At 44.1% G+C, this 16,631-nt stretch overlaps 1 protein-coding gene across 1 annotated transcript; it reads right to left on the reverse strand.

Moving 5' to 3' along the window:
* Positions 1–11,253: 11,253 nt before the first annotated feature.
* On the reverse strand, positions 11,254–11,964 carry LOC130357508 (claudin-8-like). Its single transcript, XM_056560204.1, has one exon. The coding sequence runs from the start codon at positions 11,962–11,964 to the stop codon at positions 11,254–11,256; it is 711 nt and encodes a 236-aa protein (XP_056416179.1).
* Between the last annotated feature and the right edge of the window lie 4,667 nt (positions 11,965–16,631).

Here is a 16,631-nt window from a genome sequence, read left to right on the forward strand (position 1 = left end):
TACATATACCTATTGGGGAGGGGGGTTACTCTACATATACCTATGGGGAGGGGGAGGGTTACTCTACATATACCTATGGGGGAGGGGGGTTACTCTACATATACCTATGGGGGAGGGGGGTTACTCTACATATACCTATGGGGGAGGGGGGTTACTCTACATATACCTATGGGGGAGGGGGGGGGGTTACTCTACATATACCTATTGGGAAGGGGGGGTTACTCTATATATACCTATTGGGGGGGGTTACTCTACATATACCTATGGGGGAGGGGGGGTTACTCTACATATACCTATGGGGGAGGGGGGTTACTCTACATATACCTATGGGGAAGGGGAGGGGGGGGTTACTCTACATATACCTATGGGGAAGGGGGGGTTACTCTACATATACCTATGGGGGAGGGGAGGTGGGGGGGTTACTCTACATATACCTATAGGGGAGGGGAGGGGGGGGTTACTCTACATATGCCTATGGGGAGGGGGGGGGTTATTCTATATATACCTATAGGGGAGGAGGGGTTACTCTACATATGCCTATGGGGAGGGGGGGGGTTACTCTACATATATACCTATAGGGGAGGGGGGTTACTCTACATATACCTATGGGGAGGAGGGAAGGTGTTACTCTACATATACCTATAGGGGAGGAGGGGGGGGGGGGTTACTCTACATATACCTATGGGGGAGGGGGGGTTACTCTACATATACCTATAGGGGAGGGGGGGTTACTCTCTACATATACCTATAGGGGAGGGGGGGGGGTTACTCTACTTATACCTATGGGAAAGGGGAGGGGGGGAGGTGTTACTCTACATATACCTATAGGGGAGGGGGGTTACTCTCTACATATACCTATGGGGAAGGGGAGGGGGGGTTACTCTACATATACCTATGGGGAAGGGGAGGAGGGTTACTCTACATATACCTATGGGGAAGGGGAGGGGGGTTACTCTACATATACCAATGGGGAAGGGGAGGGGGGGGGTTACTCTACATATACCTATGGGGGAGGGGGGTTACTCTACATATACCTATGGGGGAGGGGGGTTACTCTACATATACCTATGGGGGAGGGGGGGTTACTCTACATATACCTATTGGGGAGGGGGGTTACTCTACATATACCTATGGGGGAGGGAGGGGGGTTACTCTACATATACCTATGGGGAAGGGGAGGGGGGGGGGGTTACTCTACATATACCTATGGGGGAGGGGGTTACTCTACATATACCTATGGGGGAGGGGGGTTACTCTACATATACCTATGGGGGAGGGGAGGTTACTCTACATATACCTATTGGGGAGGGGGGTTACTCTACATATACCTATGGGGGAGGGAGGGGGGTTACTCTACATATACCTATGGGGGAGGGGGGGTTACTCTACATATACCTATGGGGGAGGGGGGGGGTTACTCTACATATACCTATGGGGGAGGGGGTTTACTCTACATATACCTATGGGGGAGGGGGGGGGTTACTCTACATATACCTATTGGGGAGGGGGGTTACTCTACATATACCTATGGGGAGGGGGGGTTACTCTACATATACCTATTGGGGAGGGGGGTTACTCTACATATACCTATGGGGGAGGGGGGGGTTACTCTACATATACCTATGGGGGAGGGGGTTACTCTACATATACCTATTGGGGAAGGGGGTTACTCTACATATACCTATGGGGGAGGGGGGGGGTTAATCTACATATACCTATGGGGGAGGGGGTTACTCTACATATAGCTATGGGGAAGGGGAGGGGGGGTTACTCTACATATACCTATGGGGAAGGGGGGGTTACTCTACATATACCTATGGGGGAGGGGGGTTACTCTACATATACCTATGGGGGAGGGGGGGTTACTCTACATATACCTATTGGGGAGGGGGGTTACTCTACATATACCTATGGGGAGGGGGAGGGTTACTCTACATATACCTATGGGGGAGGGGGGTTACTCTACATATACCTATGGGGGAGGGGGGTTACTCTACATATACCTATGGGGGAGGGGGTTACTCTACATATACCTATGGGGGAGGGGGGGTTACTCTACATATACCTATTGGGAAGGGGGGGATTACTCTATATATACCTATTGGGGGGGGGTTACTCTACATATACCTATGGGGGAGGGGGGGTTACTCTACATATACCTATGGGGGAGGGGGGTTACTCTACATATACCTATGGGGAAGGGGAGGGGGGGGTTACTCTACATATACCTATGGGGAAGGGGGGGTTACTCTACATATACCTATGGGGGAGGGGAGGTGGGGGGGGTTACTCTACATATACCTATAGGGAAGGGGAGGGGGGGGTTACTCTACATATGCCTATGGGGAGGGGTGGGGGGTTATTCTACATATACCTATAGGGGAGGAGGGGTTACTCTACATATGCCTATGGGGAGGGGGGGGGTTACTCTACATATATACCTATAGGGGAGGGGGGTTACTCTACATATACCTATGGGGAGGAGGGAAGGTGTTACTCTACATATACCTATAGGGGAGGAGGGGGGGTTTACTCTACATATACCTATGGGGGAGGGGGGGTTACTCTACATATACCTATAGGGGAGGGGGGGGTTACTCTCTACATATACCTATAGGGGAGGGGGGGTTACTCTACTTATACCTATGGGAAAGGGGAGGGGGGGAGGTGTTACTCTATATATACCTATAGGGGAGGGGGGTTACTCTCTACATATACCTATGGGGAAGGGGAGGGGGGGTTACTCTACATATACCTATGGGGAAGGGGAGGAGGGTTACTCTACATATACCTATGGGGAAGGGGAGGGGGGTTACTCTACATATACCAATGGGGAAGGGGAGGGGGGGTACTCTACATATACCTATAGGGGAGGGGGGTTACTCTACATGTACCTATGGGGAAGGGGAGGGGGGGTTACTCTATTTATACCTAAGGGGAGGGGGGGTTACTCTACATATACCTATGGGGAAGGGGAGGGGGGTTACTCTACATATACCTATGGGGAAGAGGGGGGGTGCAGCTGCATATACATATGGGAAAGAAGGGGTGTAACTGCATATACCTATGAGAAATGGGTGTGTGTGTAACTGCATATACCTATGGGAAAGAGGGGAGGGTGTAACTGCATATACCTATGGGAAAGGGGGGGGATGTAACTGCATATGCCTATGGGAAAGAGGGGGGGATGTTACTGCATATACCTATGGGAATGAGGGGGGGTGTAACTGCATATACCTATGGGAAAGAGGGGTGGTGTAACTGCATATACCTATTGGAAAGAGGGGGGGGTGTACCTGCTTATACCTATGGGCAAGAGGGAGGGGGGAAGGTAACTCTGCCTATACCTATGGGGAAAAAGGGGGAAAGGGGGGGGTAACTCTGCCTATACCAATGGGGAAGAGGGGGTAACTCTGCCTATACCAATGGGGAATAAGGGGGTTACTCTGCCTATACCAATTGGGAAGAGGGGGGGGGGGGGATCTGCCTATTCCTATGGGGAAAAAAGTGGTTTAACTCTGCCTATACCTATGGGAAATGGGGGAGTTTTTTTTTTAACTCTGCCTATACCTACGGGGAAAGGGGGGTGGGGGGACTCTGCTGCCTATACCTAAGGAGAAAGGGGGGTTAACTCTGTTCCTATACCTATTGGGAAGGGGGTTTAACTCTGGTGCCTATACCTACAGGGAAGGGGGGCTACCTAACTTTATACCTGGATGCCTAACTACTTACCTACATACCCAGCTACCTAACTATGTACATACCTGGCCTTCATATGTGGCTGCCTAACTACCTAGCTAGCCCCCTACCTACCTAACTTGTCACCTACCTACATATCTGGCTTCCTGATCTACCTAGTTACCTATTTACCTGGCTACCTCCCTACCTGCCCTTTTACTGTGCAGGACACCAAGGAGGGCATTATTACAGTTTATGGGCCTATAGATAGAAAGATTGTAGAGGAGGGGAGGCACTGGAAAAATGCCAAGTCTGACATGTTTTTCCTGCAGATATTAAGAGATCCACATGGCGGTCTTATCCGGACAGAGAAGAAAAGGAAAGAGGACGCCGCTGATCAGAAAATACGTAATTGTGAGTCCCAAAATGTAACTGTAATCACTTATATGGTATACAGATCCTGTGTTCAGCTGATATCTACCGCCATATGGTCCTGTATATAATCACTTATACAGATCCTTTATAGTATACTGGTCTGTGTATGGTGGTTTTATTCAGTACAGTAAGGCGGTATTATCCAGTTATTGTGTGGTGGTATATATTACTCCTTGTGCAGACAAAGCAAGGCTGCTCACCACTCTCGCGTCCACTGCACGATCTCGTGCTACGGACACCGGTACCGCTCCCGGCTCAGTAGAAGTCAAACAAGAAAAACGTCCGGCACTCGGGAAGATGCAGGTAAAACTTGTCAATGGCTTTATTCACACGCTTAAGGCAGGACACAATCTGACGCGTTTCGCACACTCAGGTGCTTAGTCATAGATAGACATACACTCAATAATGCGGGTTAAAATGCACATGGCGTTGGTCACATGACCACATGAATCTTAATTAAAAACAGTTGGTTACAAAACATGGCATTGGGAATCATGATCACATTTAGTAATTCGGAGAAAGTTCACACAAGGGTGCAGATGCTGCGGTTTTTACTTTAATTTAATTTCAATCTCGAATAGTCTATAAACTATACTATAACAAACTAATCATTCAATACTACTCCTAAATGTTCCATCATCAAGAATTTTCCTGTTCATTTGGAGTACATATTTACCGAAATAAACAGTTGAACTATACCTATATATCAAGATGTAAAATATTTATATGTAAATTAACAACCGCATAATATGCATCTCCCTGTGAGAACACCCCCCTATATATATTTTTACGACACTCCAAAAAATTATAATTTTAACCCCTTAAGGACCAAGGACGTACCGGTACGTCCTTGGTCCTGCTCTTCTGATATAACGCGGGGTTACACAGTAACCCCGCGTCATATCATGGCGGGCCCGGCGTCATAGTGAAGCCGGGACCCGCCTCTAATAGCGCGCAGCGCCGATCGCGGCGCCGCGCGCTATTAACCCTTTAGCCGCGCGCTCAAAGCTGAGCCGCGTGGCTAAAAGTGAAAGTGAAAGTTCCCGGCTAGCTCAGTCGGGCTGTTCGGGATAGCCGCGGCTAATCGCGGCATCCCGAACAGCTGACAGGACAGCGGGAGGGCCCCTTCCTGCCTCCTCGCTGTCCGATCGCCGAATGACTGCTCAGTGCCTGAGATCCAGGCATGAGCAGTCATGCGGCAGAATCGTTGATCACTGGTTTCTTATGAGAAACCAGTGATCAATGATGAAGATCAGTGTGTGCAGTGTTATAGGTCCCTATGGGACCTATAACACTGAAAAAAAAAAGTGAAAAAAAAAGTGAATAAAGATCATTTAACTCCTCCCCTATTAAAAGTTTGAATCACCCCCCTTTTCCAATAATAAAAAAAACACAGTGTAAATAAAAATAAAAATAAACATATGTGGTATCACCGCGTGTGGAAATGTCCGAATTATAAAAATATATCATTAATTAAACCGCTTGGTCAATGGCGTGCGCGCAAAAAAATTCCAAAGTCCAAAATAGTGCATTTTTGGTCACTTTTTATATCATTTAAAAATGAATAAAAAGTGATCAATAAGTCCTATCAATACAAAAATGGTACCGTTAAAAACTTCAGATCACGGCGCAAAAAATGAGTGCTCATACCGCCCCATACACGGAAAAATAAAAAAGTTATAGGGGTCAGAAGATGACAATTTTAAACGTATTAATTTTCCTGCATGTAGTTATGATTTTTTCCAGAAGTCCGACAAAATCAAACCTATATAAGTAGGGTATCATTTTAATTGTATGGACCTACAGAATACATATCAGGTGTCATTTTTACCGAAAAATGTACTACGTAGAAACGGAAGCCCCCAAAAGTTACAAAACAGCGTTTTTTTTTTCAATTTTGTCGCACAATGATTTTTTTTCCCGCTTCACCATAGATTTTTGGGCAAAATGACTGACGTCATTACAAAGTAGAATTGGTGGCGCAAAAAATAAGCCATCATATGGATTTTTAGGTGTAAATTTGAAAGAGTTATGATTTTTTAAAGGCAAGGAGCAAAAAACGAAAATGCAAAAACGGAAAAACCTCCGGTCCTTAAGGGGTAAAAATATATAAGAGACGAGGGGTATATATTGGACCGGGACCTAAACACGCGCGATTGGCAATAAATTATATACATCAGATATATTCTCTTATTCTATTTATGCACACGTTAACATTAAATCCAATCTTTTATTTAACCCTTGCGGGTATCTTGTTCCCAAAAGGAACATCCAATGTGCCTCTCTATTGTATAGTTTCTTTCTGAGATCGCCTCCCCTGGGTCCTAAGGTGACTTTTTCCACCCCCAATACTCGTAAATGGGTGGTATCGCCTGAATGGGACTCTCTAAAGTGACGTGACAGCATGGAGATGCTAGTTAAGGTACTTTTGGCATCCGTGATATGTTTCCTAAACCTCATTTTTAATGAGTTCCCTGAGCATCCTACATACTGCAAATTACAAACTATACATGTTGCTACGTATATTATGGATTTAGTGTTACAATTGATATACTGATGTATATTATGTATCCTACTTGTTGTGCAAGACGTTACAGTATTCGAATTTACCATGTGTGTACACGTGATGCATCTGGTATGACCACATTTGCGATTACCTATGTTCCTCAACCAGTCCCAGTCCTTTACACTTTCCCTTTGACTAATAAATAAACTAGGTGAGACTCTGGTTCCAATAGTGGGACCTCTCCTGGACACAATGGAAATACCTTCTGATAATATGTCTCTTAATATTGGATCTGTTTCTAGTACCGGAATATATCTGTTTATTATTTTCTTAATCTGTCCAAATTGGGTACTGTATGATGTCGCGAAAAATGGTGATTTATCCTTATTCGTATTTATGTTTTCATTTTTGTTTTTATTTTTATTTTTATTTATGGCTATTTGACCTCCAGCCTTGTGTAAGTCCCTTCTATTTTGATATCTTCTAGAATAGGATACTAGTTCCTCGCGCCCCAGTCCCTCCATTTTTATCTGTGTTTTTTTTTTTTTTTTTTTTTTTTTATATTATATTATATTACTCCTTGTATACCAGTATTATTGGTCATGGAAATTTACCTATGTTAGTGTTTCTTATATATATAAATTTTAGTTTATTGTGTGTGGGATCTAGGTGGAATAGGGGCGTGGCAGAAGATTGACGAGCTGCAGAGCCTAGTAGGGGCCCTTGCTTTTTTTTGATCCGTGGGCCCTGAGTGTTGTCAGTCCACTCCTGGGAGGGGGTGTAATAAAGGGGGGGGGGAGGGGGTAAATAAAGGGGGGGAGGGAGGGGGTGCGGGTGGGGGGGTGCCAAACAAAGGGTCCGCCCCGGGTGCCAAATGCTCTAGGTACGCCCCTGCCTATTCATAGCCCCAGCCCCGCCAGCCCTGCCTGGCCGTACACAGTATCCAAGACGCTGCTTCTGGAGGAGAATGTGGCTGTAGCTTCTGGGGAACAATTTGTCCATAAGCAGGTAGACTTGCCTGACACAATATAGGATAAACATTTATAAAATTGCTTAAAGTGTACCTGTCGTTTGCAAAAAAAAAATGTGTATATTTTTGGGTGAATAAATGCTGTTTTGTCACTGCAGCTACTGCCTACAATACAGGAACTGTGGACAGGACAAGCAAGGCTCTGTGCAGGCTCCTGGCATGTCAATCATCCTACTGTGTGAGGGAGCATGTCATAGAGTTTCAGTGCACAGAACCCTGCTTGTCCTCAGTGTACAGAGCCCTGCTTGTCCTCAGTGTACAGAGCCCTGCTTGTCCTCAGTGTACAGAGCCCTGCTTGTCCTCAGTATACAGAGCCCTGTTTGTTCTCACTGTACAGAGCCCTGCTTGTCCTTGGTGTACAGAGCCCTGCTTGTCCTCGGTGTACAGAGCCCTGCTTGTCCTCGGTGTAAAGAGCCCTGCTTGTCCTCGGTGTACAGAGCCCTGCTTGTCCCCGGTGCTCAGATCCCTGCTTGTCCTCAGTGTACAGAGCCCTGCTTGTCCTCGGTGTACAGAGCCCTGCTTGTCCTCAGTGTACAGAGCCCTGCTTGTCCTATGTGTACAGAGCCCTGCTTGTCCTCGGTGTACAGAGCCCTGCTTGTCCTCAGTGCACAGAGCCCCGCTTGTCCTCAGTGTACAGAGCCCTGCTTGTCCTCAGTGTACAGAGCCCTGCTTGTCCTCCCACATTTCCTGTAGGCTATAGCTGCAGGGACAAGACAAGACATTTTTTCACCCAAAAATAATCAAATTTTTTAACCAATGTATATTACAAATATACATATAATATTATTATCTACATAAAATAAAAAGTTTTTGCAAATGACAGGTACCCTTCAAGGAGTATTCTAGGGAAACAGGTAAATGAAAGTTGAGGTACACTTTAAAATTAGAAAAACTCCTATACTGTGTATTGCACAGATTGCAGTCAACAGACAACTATCAAGAACCACTTAGTGAATGCCCCCATTGATGACAGTGAGCTCCTCAAAATCAATGCCCTCTATAACATCAGGAGTCCCAGTTGGAAAGTACAGAGACCTTTTATAGAGTTCTTCGACCTTTTTCTTCCAGCAATGTGTTACCATTTGTTCCGTCCTGTGATAGAGTTGTGTTTTCTCTCATTATTTCCCGTCTATATACTGCTATGAATGCTATTAAATAATTAGAATTAAATAAAGGCTCAGAAGACAATACCAAGCGGCAACACATCTAAGCAATGTGTTCTCATTAAGTAAATCACAAAGTTCACTCCGAGTCGATTTAACTTTTTTAATTTGCCCAAAAAGATAATAAAACTACAATGGTTCTTTGTAGATAAATTAATGCAATAATCGTCAGAACTTAAAAACATTTAAAGTCCTTTTAGAAAGTAAAAAAAGAAAAAGAACATTGACAATGTAAACACTCCGAGAATGCTACATCTTACATAAATGTCCAATTTACAATAGACACAAAGTATCCTTTATCCAGTCGTCAAATTTACTTACATCAATACATAGAATGGATTCGCCTTGAAGCTTTTTCTTTCTTATTAAACGTTTCCGATCAATATAGACAATAAACACATTGAAGACTGATTTTCCAATAGTCTACTGAGGCTTTAAGTAGGGGCTCCCGTATATAAGACTTCCATGTATTAGTCTGAAAGAGTGTTTTATCTTGTGGAGGACTCAAACTGTAATAATCGTTAATTGATTTCAATGGGCACAGAGTAATACTTCATTTTCCCTGTGGGGGCACTGCAGGAAAAATAATCACTTCCTGCCAGGTTCCCAAAGAGCGTACAGCTGATCCATGGGTGGAGTCCTGTCAGTAGGACAACCTGTGATCTGCTCAGCAACAAGCAATTTTGAAAACACACAACTCCAGATCTCAAGGGTTCACGAATAAGTAGACCCAAAGGGACTACATTCATGACTCAGCAGTCGTAGATTTCTTGCAACTGTTGGGTTGTGGTAGAGGCCACTTGTAGATCACAGTGTGACCCCATTTGTTTTGCGGAAAACAGTCATCTCCAAACTTTGGCCCTCCAGATGTTGCAAAACTACAACCTGAAACATGCCCGGACAGCCGTTGGCTGTCCGGGCATGCTTGAAGTTGTACTTTTGCAACATCTGGAGGGCTAAAGTTTGGTGACAACTGGCTTAGCATGACCTATAAATGGTGACACAACAATCTCTGGTTGAATGGTGCCTGTTGCTACCAAAATCACAGAACCTGGAAGACAGTTGACCGTAATACCCAGCATTGCCACCATGTTGGATTGTGGTGGGTGGCAACTGGAAAGTAAGTCTCCAGATCTCAAGGGTTCAGTTTACGTGGGGCAATTGTCCGCTGAACAGGACCCAGAGATGAGGCAACAAAGAAGCAATCACTCGTTGGTTTGCTGATCAGTAAGTTTGAATGGCCCTTAAAAGAAAGTTAATGGTTGGTTACACCATCGTTGGTTGGCCACACAATATGTGGCCAACAATGCAAGAGAAAGGCCACATGGACGATCCATTGACTGTATCTGTCCAACTAAGAACAAAACATTACAATTCAGTGGATGACTATGCCACAAGAGACTCCATTAATAAACTCCCTTACCTTTATGGGAATTTGAAAGGACCCTTAATAAAAATAAAAAAAAATCTGCTGTAGAAGTTGCAACCACCTTTGCTTTGGAATCAATGGGGCAGATTTACTAAGACTGTCTAATACTTAGCGTAGACTTGGCAGCCTATGAATGCGCCAAATTTATCTATCACAGTGGCTCAGGCTGTTTGGTAACTTTGGTACATCTTTAGACACATCCTTGGCACATTTTTATCTATGTTATCTATATTATATTTTTCTCAATATTTTTATATATATATTGATTTCCCCATAATCCTAGAGAACTAGTCTGCCTACAATTTCCATTACATCGTTAGACACTGTTGCCTAACTTTACATCACCTATTAGTTGACTTGACACCGTTTTGGCCTGCGGTGTTGCATTTCAAGTTTTACCCTCTTTTCAGTTATGCCACTTCCCTTTTACCTCTAAGCCATCCCCTTGCATCGAAGGAGGTGAAATAAGTGTCTAAAATATGCACATATTTGGCACAAATTTTGTATGAAACAGTAAATCCACCCAATGAGTATTACAGTAGCCTATGCTTAAGCCTTTTTTTGGGGGGAGAACAATCAATGTCGTATCGGCAAAATACCTTTACAGACATGGTAATATACAACACAGTTCGGTGCAGTCCCACAATACATTCATACAGTACATTCACACAGTACAAACCACACAGGGTCTATAAGATTACAGAAAAGAGTTTGAGTTTTTTCCCCCAAAACAGCTTCACTTTTGTCTACGGGTCTTGCCTGGTAATGTCTATACCAGACATGGGTGCTATTTTTGAAAGGGAAAAAACTGATCTGTATAACAATAATATATATATAAGCAATCATCTGAATGGAAAGTTCGCAATACTGCATAACAAATTAGAGAACATTTCAGTGCAAATAACCCACATAGTGACTACTATGTTCAAGTTCAACCTTCAAAATCCAGTCACAGGGACCAGAGCTAAAGTTCTTATAAAGTGCATTTCAATAGCAACATTTCCTAAATTGTCTATATGTATTGGCTCCTTGGATTGCAGATTGGCCGGTCGTCCGGTACGCTTCTCATAATGACCATCTCTTGGTGATGAGGCTGTCTATAGTCACCTTTGTCTTCCTCTGACATACATGGTTGTTTACCTGAGCATTGACAGCATAATATAATCCCAGCGATGAGGATGAAGGCCATGGCAGGCCATGCCAAGAACAAGGCTTCTCCCATCTCTATCCTCATTGCCCCGCGACACACGGAAGCATCATATGCTTTGGTGAGGATGTTGCTGCTTGTCCAGATAATGGGAATGGCGATGAGGATGGTGCTGAAAATATAGAGGAGCCCGGCGGTCAATCGCATACACTGCCTTGTCATCCGACCTTCGTCATGACACTTGTGCATCAGAAAACCCAAAATTGAGAAGACAAAGGCAAAAAATGTCATCAAAATAGCAAAGCTCATCAAGATCCTTCCAGATTTTAAGTCCATGGTCAGGGACACCTGGGATTCATAGCTGTTACACTGCATGGGCAGTCTGGCTTGGTTTACGCAGGTTGTCCACAAGCCATCCCACCGGCTGATCCAGTAGCCATCGATACGACCATTTATTCCATTGTTTTCGGCCAAGATGGACACCCTCCACTGAGGCATAATCGTGATGACCCAGGTAAGGATCATGCCAACACCCCCGAATATGATCCCGATGATCTGAACCAAGAACCAAGACATGTTTCTTGAGGGACCTGGAGACTCTCCTTTCAAGCAGATGTGGAGCTGAGGTTACGTTGACCTGCTGAGCTTCAGTGTTAGAATATCAGCCTGGAGCCGACAAATTTATAAATCTAGTCACGTGCAGGGAACAATAGAAGAAATGACTGAAGTGTGACATAATCGTTGATAATTATTACGTACGGGAGACATTTATGTGCTGTGCAACAGGTGGAAAAAAAACCCTGAAGGTTTGTGAATGTTTGCTTAGGTATTGATACGTGTTGACTTAGGGTATGATCCATACTTTGTACATGATGTATAGAGGGCTTCATTGTCAATACAAATCAATATACAGTATATATATCTAACAGAGCTGAGTTTGTAATGTGTCACAACTGACTGTGATATCACAATGTGATTTCCCATGAAACCACTAAATTGTGAATTAAAAGAGCTTTATGAGACTAGAAAAAACATGCTGCCTTCTTTCAGAAACAGCTCTACTCTTAGGACATGCCTGGTAGTGCAGGCTGTCTGTATTCAAGTGAATGGGTCGAAACTGTACTTTGTGGACAAGAGTTGCGCTGAATCCCGAACCTTTTTTGTATATTTGGTTCAGGATTTGAGGCTTCCATCTAATTTCAGACTCCTGATGACAATTTGGGAAAAGGAGCGGGGGGGGGGGGGGGGGGGGGGGGGGATTCTACCTTGCAGGATTGAATGATTTTGTTAACAGTTAACTTAATGTTGGGGTTACAGGGCAATTTGGTCTTTTGTAGGGGTCATGAGATCAAAGAACTCTATGCACCCATCGTAAGCCATGCTGCGCCAGGAACAAGCAAAAACAATTGGTCCCACTGCAACCCAAAGTGGCTGCGACCATGACCCAGCAGTCATGGAGCTCTTGCCACTACAGTAGTGGCCACTTTTGGCGTGCACAGAACATTGATCTCCAGGCTGTGGCCCTCCAGCCATTGGCTGTCCAGGAATGCTTGGAGTTGTAATTTTGCAACATTTGCAGGGCCACAGAGACCACTGGCTTAGCATGACTCACGCAGAGTGACATGCCAATCTTTGGAAAGTACTGGAAAGTACGTCTTTTGGACTGACAACTACAAGGGGAGAAACATGCATCTGAATAGTCCCAGAAGGGGCCTGGAACTGTCAGAGGGACATGTATAATGAAGTTGCTTTGCTGTGCCACTATGCTGATGGAAAGAAACAGTAATGACTTCTAGAGGACTTATCAGAATGACAACCAAATGACCTAAGAGAGCTACAGTTCCCATATCTCTGGTTATCAAAATCTAAGGTTACACTTGTGATTTCACTGGAGCATGCTACAAGGCTGGGTGGTCGTGGCTGACAGAAACCCAGGTTGTGTCTGCAGTGTACGAAGTGTCTGGGATGCTGGTGTCCCAGGTAGTACCGGTTAAGTGGTAAACGTGTAGCCCTTGTGAGGACCAACTCTACTCAGGACTAGGACTGACGGAGTCGGAGAGTGATTAGGCAAGAACTACCGACAAAGGCTCTAATGTAATGTTGAAAGATGTTGCTCTTTCCGGGGACAGTGCAAGATTGTCCTATGGATCAGTTAGAAAAAGAGATTTGGGGAGGTCACTGAACAGAACTGGAGTAGATTTGAAATGGCCTGTTGATGGACCGAAAAAATTATCAATCTACATACATACCAGCATACATTCCTAATGTGTGTACATATACTGTATACGTTAATAACCCTGATTTGCTATTGTGAACCCGACCTAAAAAAAAAGGGTGTGTCTGCCCAAAGAAGGGCCAGCTGGTCAGAATTGTCCCAACCTGTTGCAAGTCTGAAACAATATTCCCCACTAATAAAAACTCAACACCTTTAGTAAATCAGGGCCTGTGTACATACTTACTGTGCATTAGAGCCCTGCATCAGGATTGGGATCCAATAAAAAACTTTCCAGCGATAAGAAGGTTGTTGCGGGCGGTCATAGAATATATAATCCTGCACAGTCTTGCAAACCTCTGAAATGCCACAGAGGGCTGAAGAAATGACTTGGGGGGGGGGTAATGAAATGACACAAGAAGGTAATGAAATGGTACGGAGGGGGGTGGTGGTGGTGGTAATGAAACGTAGGTGACAAAATAGCAACAGAGAGAACTGTCTCTGAAAGCTGTGAGAAAACATTTGCAGGAGCTGGCGGGATGAGACAAACATGTTGCGGGGGCGGGTGGTAATAGTCAGAAATCCAGTGGTAGCAGGATTAAGAAAACAGATATTAGATAATTAAATAATATTTGACACCAGAAAGCTAGTATAAAAAAGTCAAAGAATTTGGCGCAAGCCTTACTGCGGCAGAAAAATGTGCTACTTTTTCAGTGTGTTTTCAAATTGAAAGAGTCGCAGAAACATTTTGTGACTTTATTGCACTAGTTCTCTGATGTCATAAATAAATGCATACATACCCTACATACATACATATATAATACTGTACCTACATACTGTGCAAAAATACATAAATATTCTACGTGCATATTGCACATAATTATATGAATAAGTATAAACACTGTGCAATGCATAAAAACATACTACAAAGAATTAAAAACAAGCAAAGATACTGTACATTCAGAGATACAGTACATGTGGTAATTAAAAATAGTGATCGTGACTCTTGCAGGAAATAACACGTGTCAGGATAGGATAGAACTATTCATTAGTTGGTGCTGAACATGACGGCATCGTTACTGGACCTGTCGTCGGCTGTGAAATGTTTCTTACATTTTGTCCTAAGGTAAACATTTGTCATCCCTGAGAGTGGCTTCCATCCTGCGCTCCATACAGTTTCTGTCATGTTATTCCTGGATAGATATTATCTGTTGTATGAAATTTGGTGGGATATCTACATTGAGGGACATGACTAGGGGAGCATAGAGTTCCGCTGGCTTTGCACCCCAACAACCCCCACCCATCTATCCAACCCTCTTCCTTCTACCTTAAAGGGGTACTCCGGTAAAAAAACTTTTTTCTTTTAAATCAACTGGTGGCAGAAAGTTAAACATATTTGTAAATTACTTACTCTTAATCCTTCCCGTACTTATTAACTGCTGAATACTACAGAGGAAATTCTTTTCTTTTTGGAATGCTCTCTGATGACATCACGAGCACAGTTCTCTCTGCTGACGTTATTATAATAACAATAACACTTTATTTATTGTTGTCCTTAGTGGGATTTGAACCCAAGTCCCCAGCACTGCAAGGCAGCAGTGCTAACCATTGAGCCACCATGCTGCCCTTAGCATCCATCTGCTATGCATCCATCTGCTATGCATCCATCTGCTATGCATCCATCTGCTATGCATCTGCTATGCACGGTTGCTAAAATGGACAGAGGTGTCAGCAGAGAGTACTGTGCTAGTGATGTCATCAGTGTTCCAAAAAGAAAGGAGTTTCCTCTGTAGCATTAAGCAGCTAATAAGTACTGAAAGGATTAAGATTTTTTAATAGAAGTAATTTACAAATATGTTTAACTTTCTGCCACCAGTTGATTTAAAAGAAAAAAGGTTTTCACCGGAGTACCCCTTTAAGAACCACAGACACAAAGTATGGTGCAAAGGCCACAGCGGACTCAACTTTTATTTAACAAATCCCAAAATATAATAAAACATCTTATATAAAAATATCCTCCATACATAAATAACAAGATCAATACATAAAAATCAGGGTTAACATATGTTCCCAACCAATATAACCAACCATTCTGGAAGGGGACCTGAAGGCAGCTTCTCGTCCAGGCCGGTCTCCTACTTTGCCCTTGGTCAACCAACACCTGACCCAAGGGCACCACCTTCGGAGACCACATGTCCCTTCCGCCAGGGACCCCCATGACTAGCTGGCTCCCGACCCAGCTACCCCCCCACTAGTACATCTAGGAAGGTGGGGGCCTGAGGTAGGGCCCCATCCTGAAGATCGTGGGGGGTCCGACTGAGGCGGGACATTGTTGTGGCCAGTGATTGGCTGAGTAGGACGTCACTGCTGAGATTTGTACATTTTAATCGGTGGGGGCCGGAACGCTCGAAAAATATGCTCAGGCTACCTGATGGGACATTGTCCCACCTCAGCCAGTGACTGACTGCGTGGCAATGTCTCATGCCAACCACAGCACCAGGAAGTGAAAAGAAGCAGAAATAAGGCACCTGATAACAGGGGCAGTCTGGGCATATTTAAAAATAAATATATATATCTTTAGGAGTTGTCCATGGTTTTTGTTACATTAACCGTTTGAAGTGGTGAAATTTTTATGGAGTGGTGATATTTAAGTGCTCTTACTCCTATTATTGAACTACTAAGAGGTCCCTCCATGATGCACTGCAATTTCTCATTCTCTTCCTTTCAGGGAGCAGGACCAGAGCTGAGCTGTTTGCCCATAGTACACACACAGTTACTTCCACCCTTGTTTCTGTGGCCAATCACAGCACATCTCTTCTCTAATATGCCATAATATAGTGTTGGTAAAATTATACTATGGCACAGTGCTTGGGGATGATTTACACAGTATAGTACTATAGATGGCATGTGAAGGGAGTAGAGGTTATTGATGCTTTGCAGGGTGCTATCTGCAAAAATAAAAAAGAAACTTCAGCTGCACAGCAAGGGAGGGGTTATACTCTATGGAACTACAGCTGCTGAGATGAGAAGG

The sequence above is a fragment of the Hyla sarda genome, chromosome 2 (genome assembly GCF_029499605.1).
Source record: "Hyla sarda isolate aHylSar1 chromosome 2, aHylSar1.hap1, whole genome shotgun sequence".
Taxonomy (NCBI): domain Eukaryota; kingdom Metazoa; phylum Chordata; class Amphibia; order Anura; family Hylidae; genus Hyla; species Hyla sarda.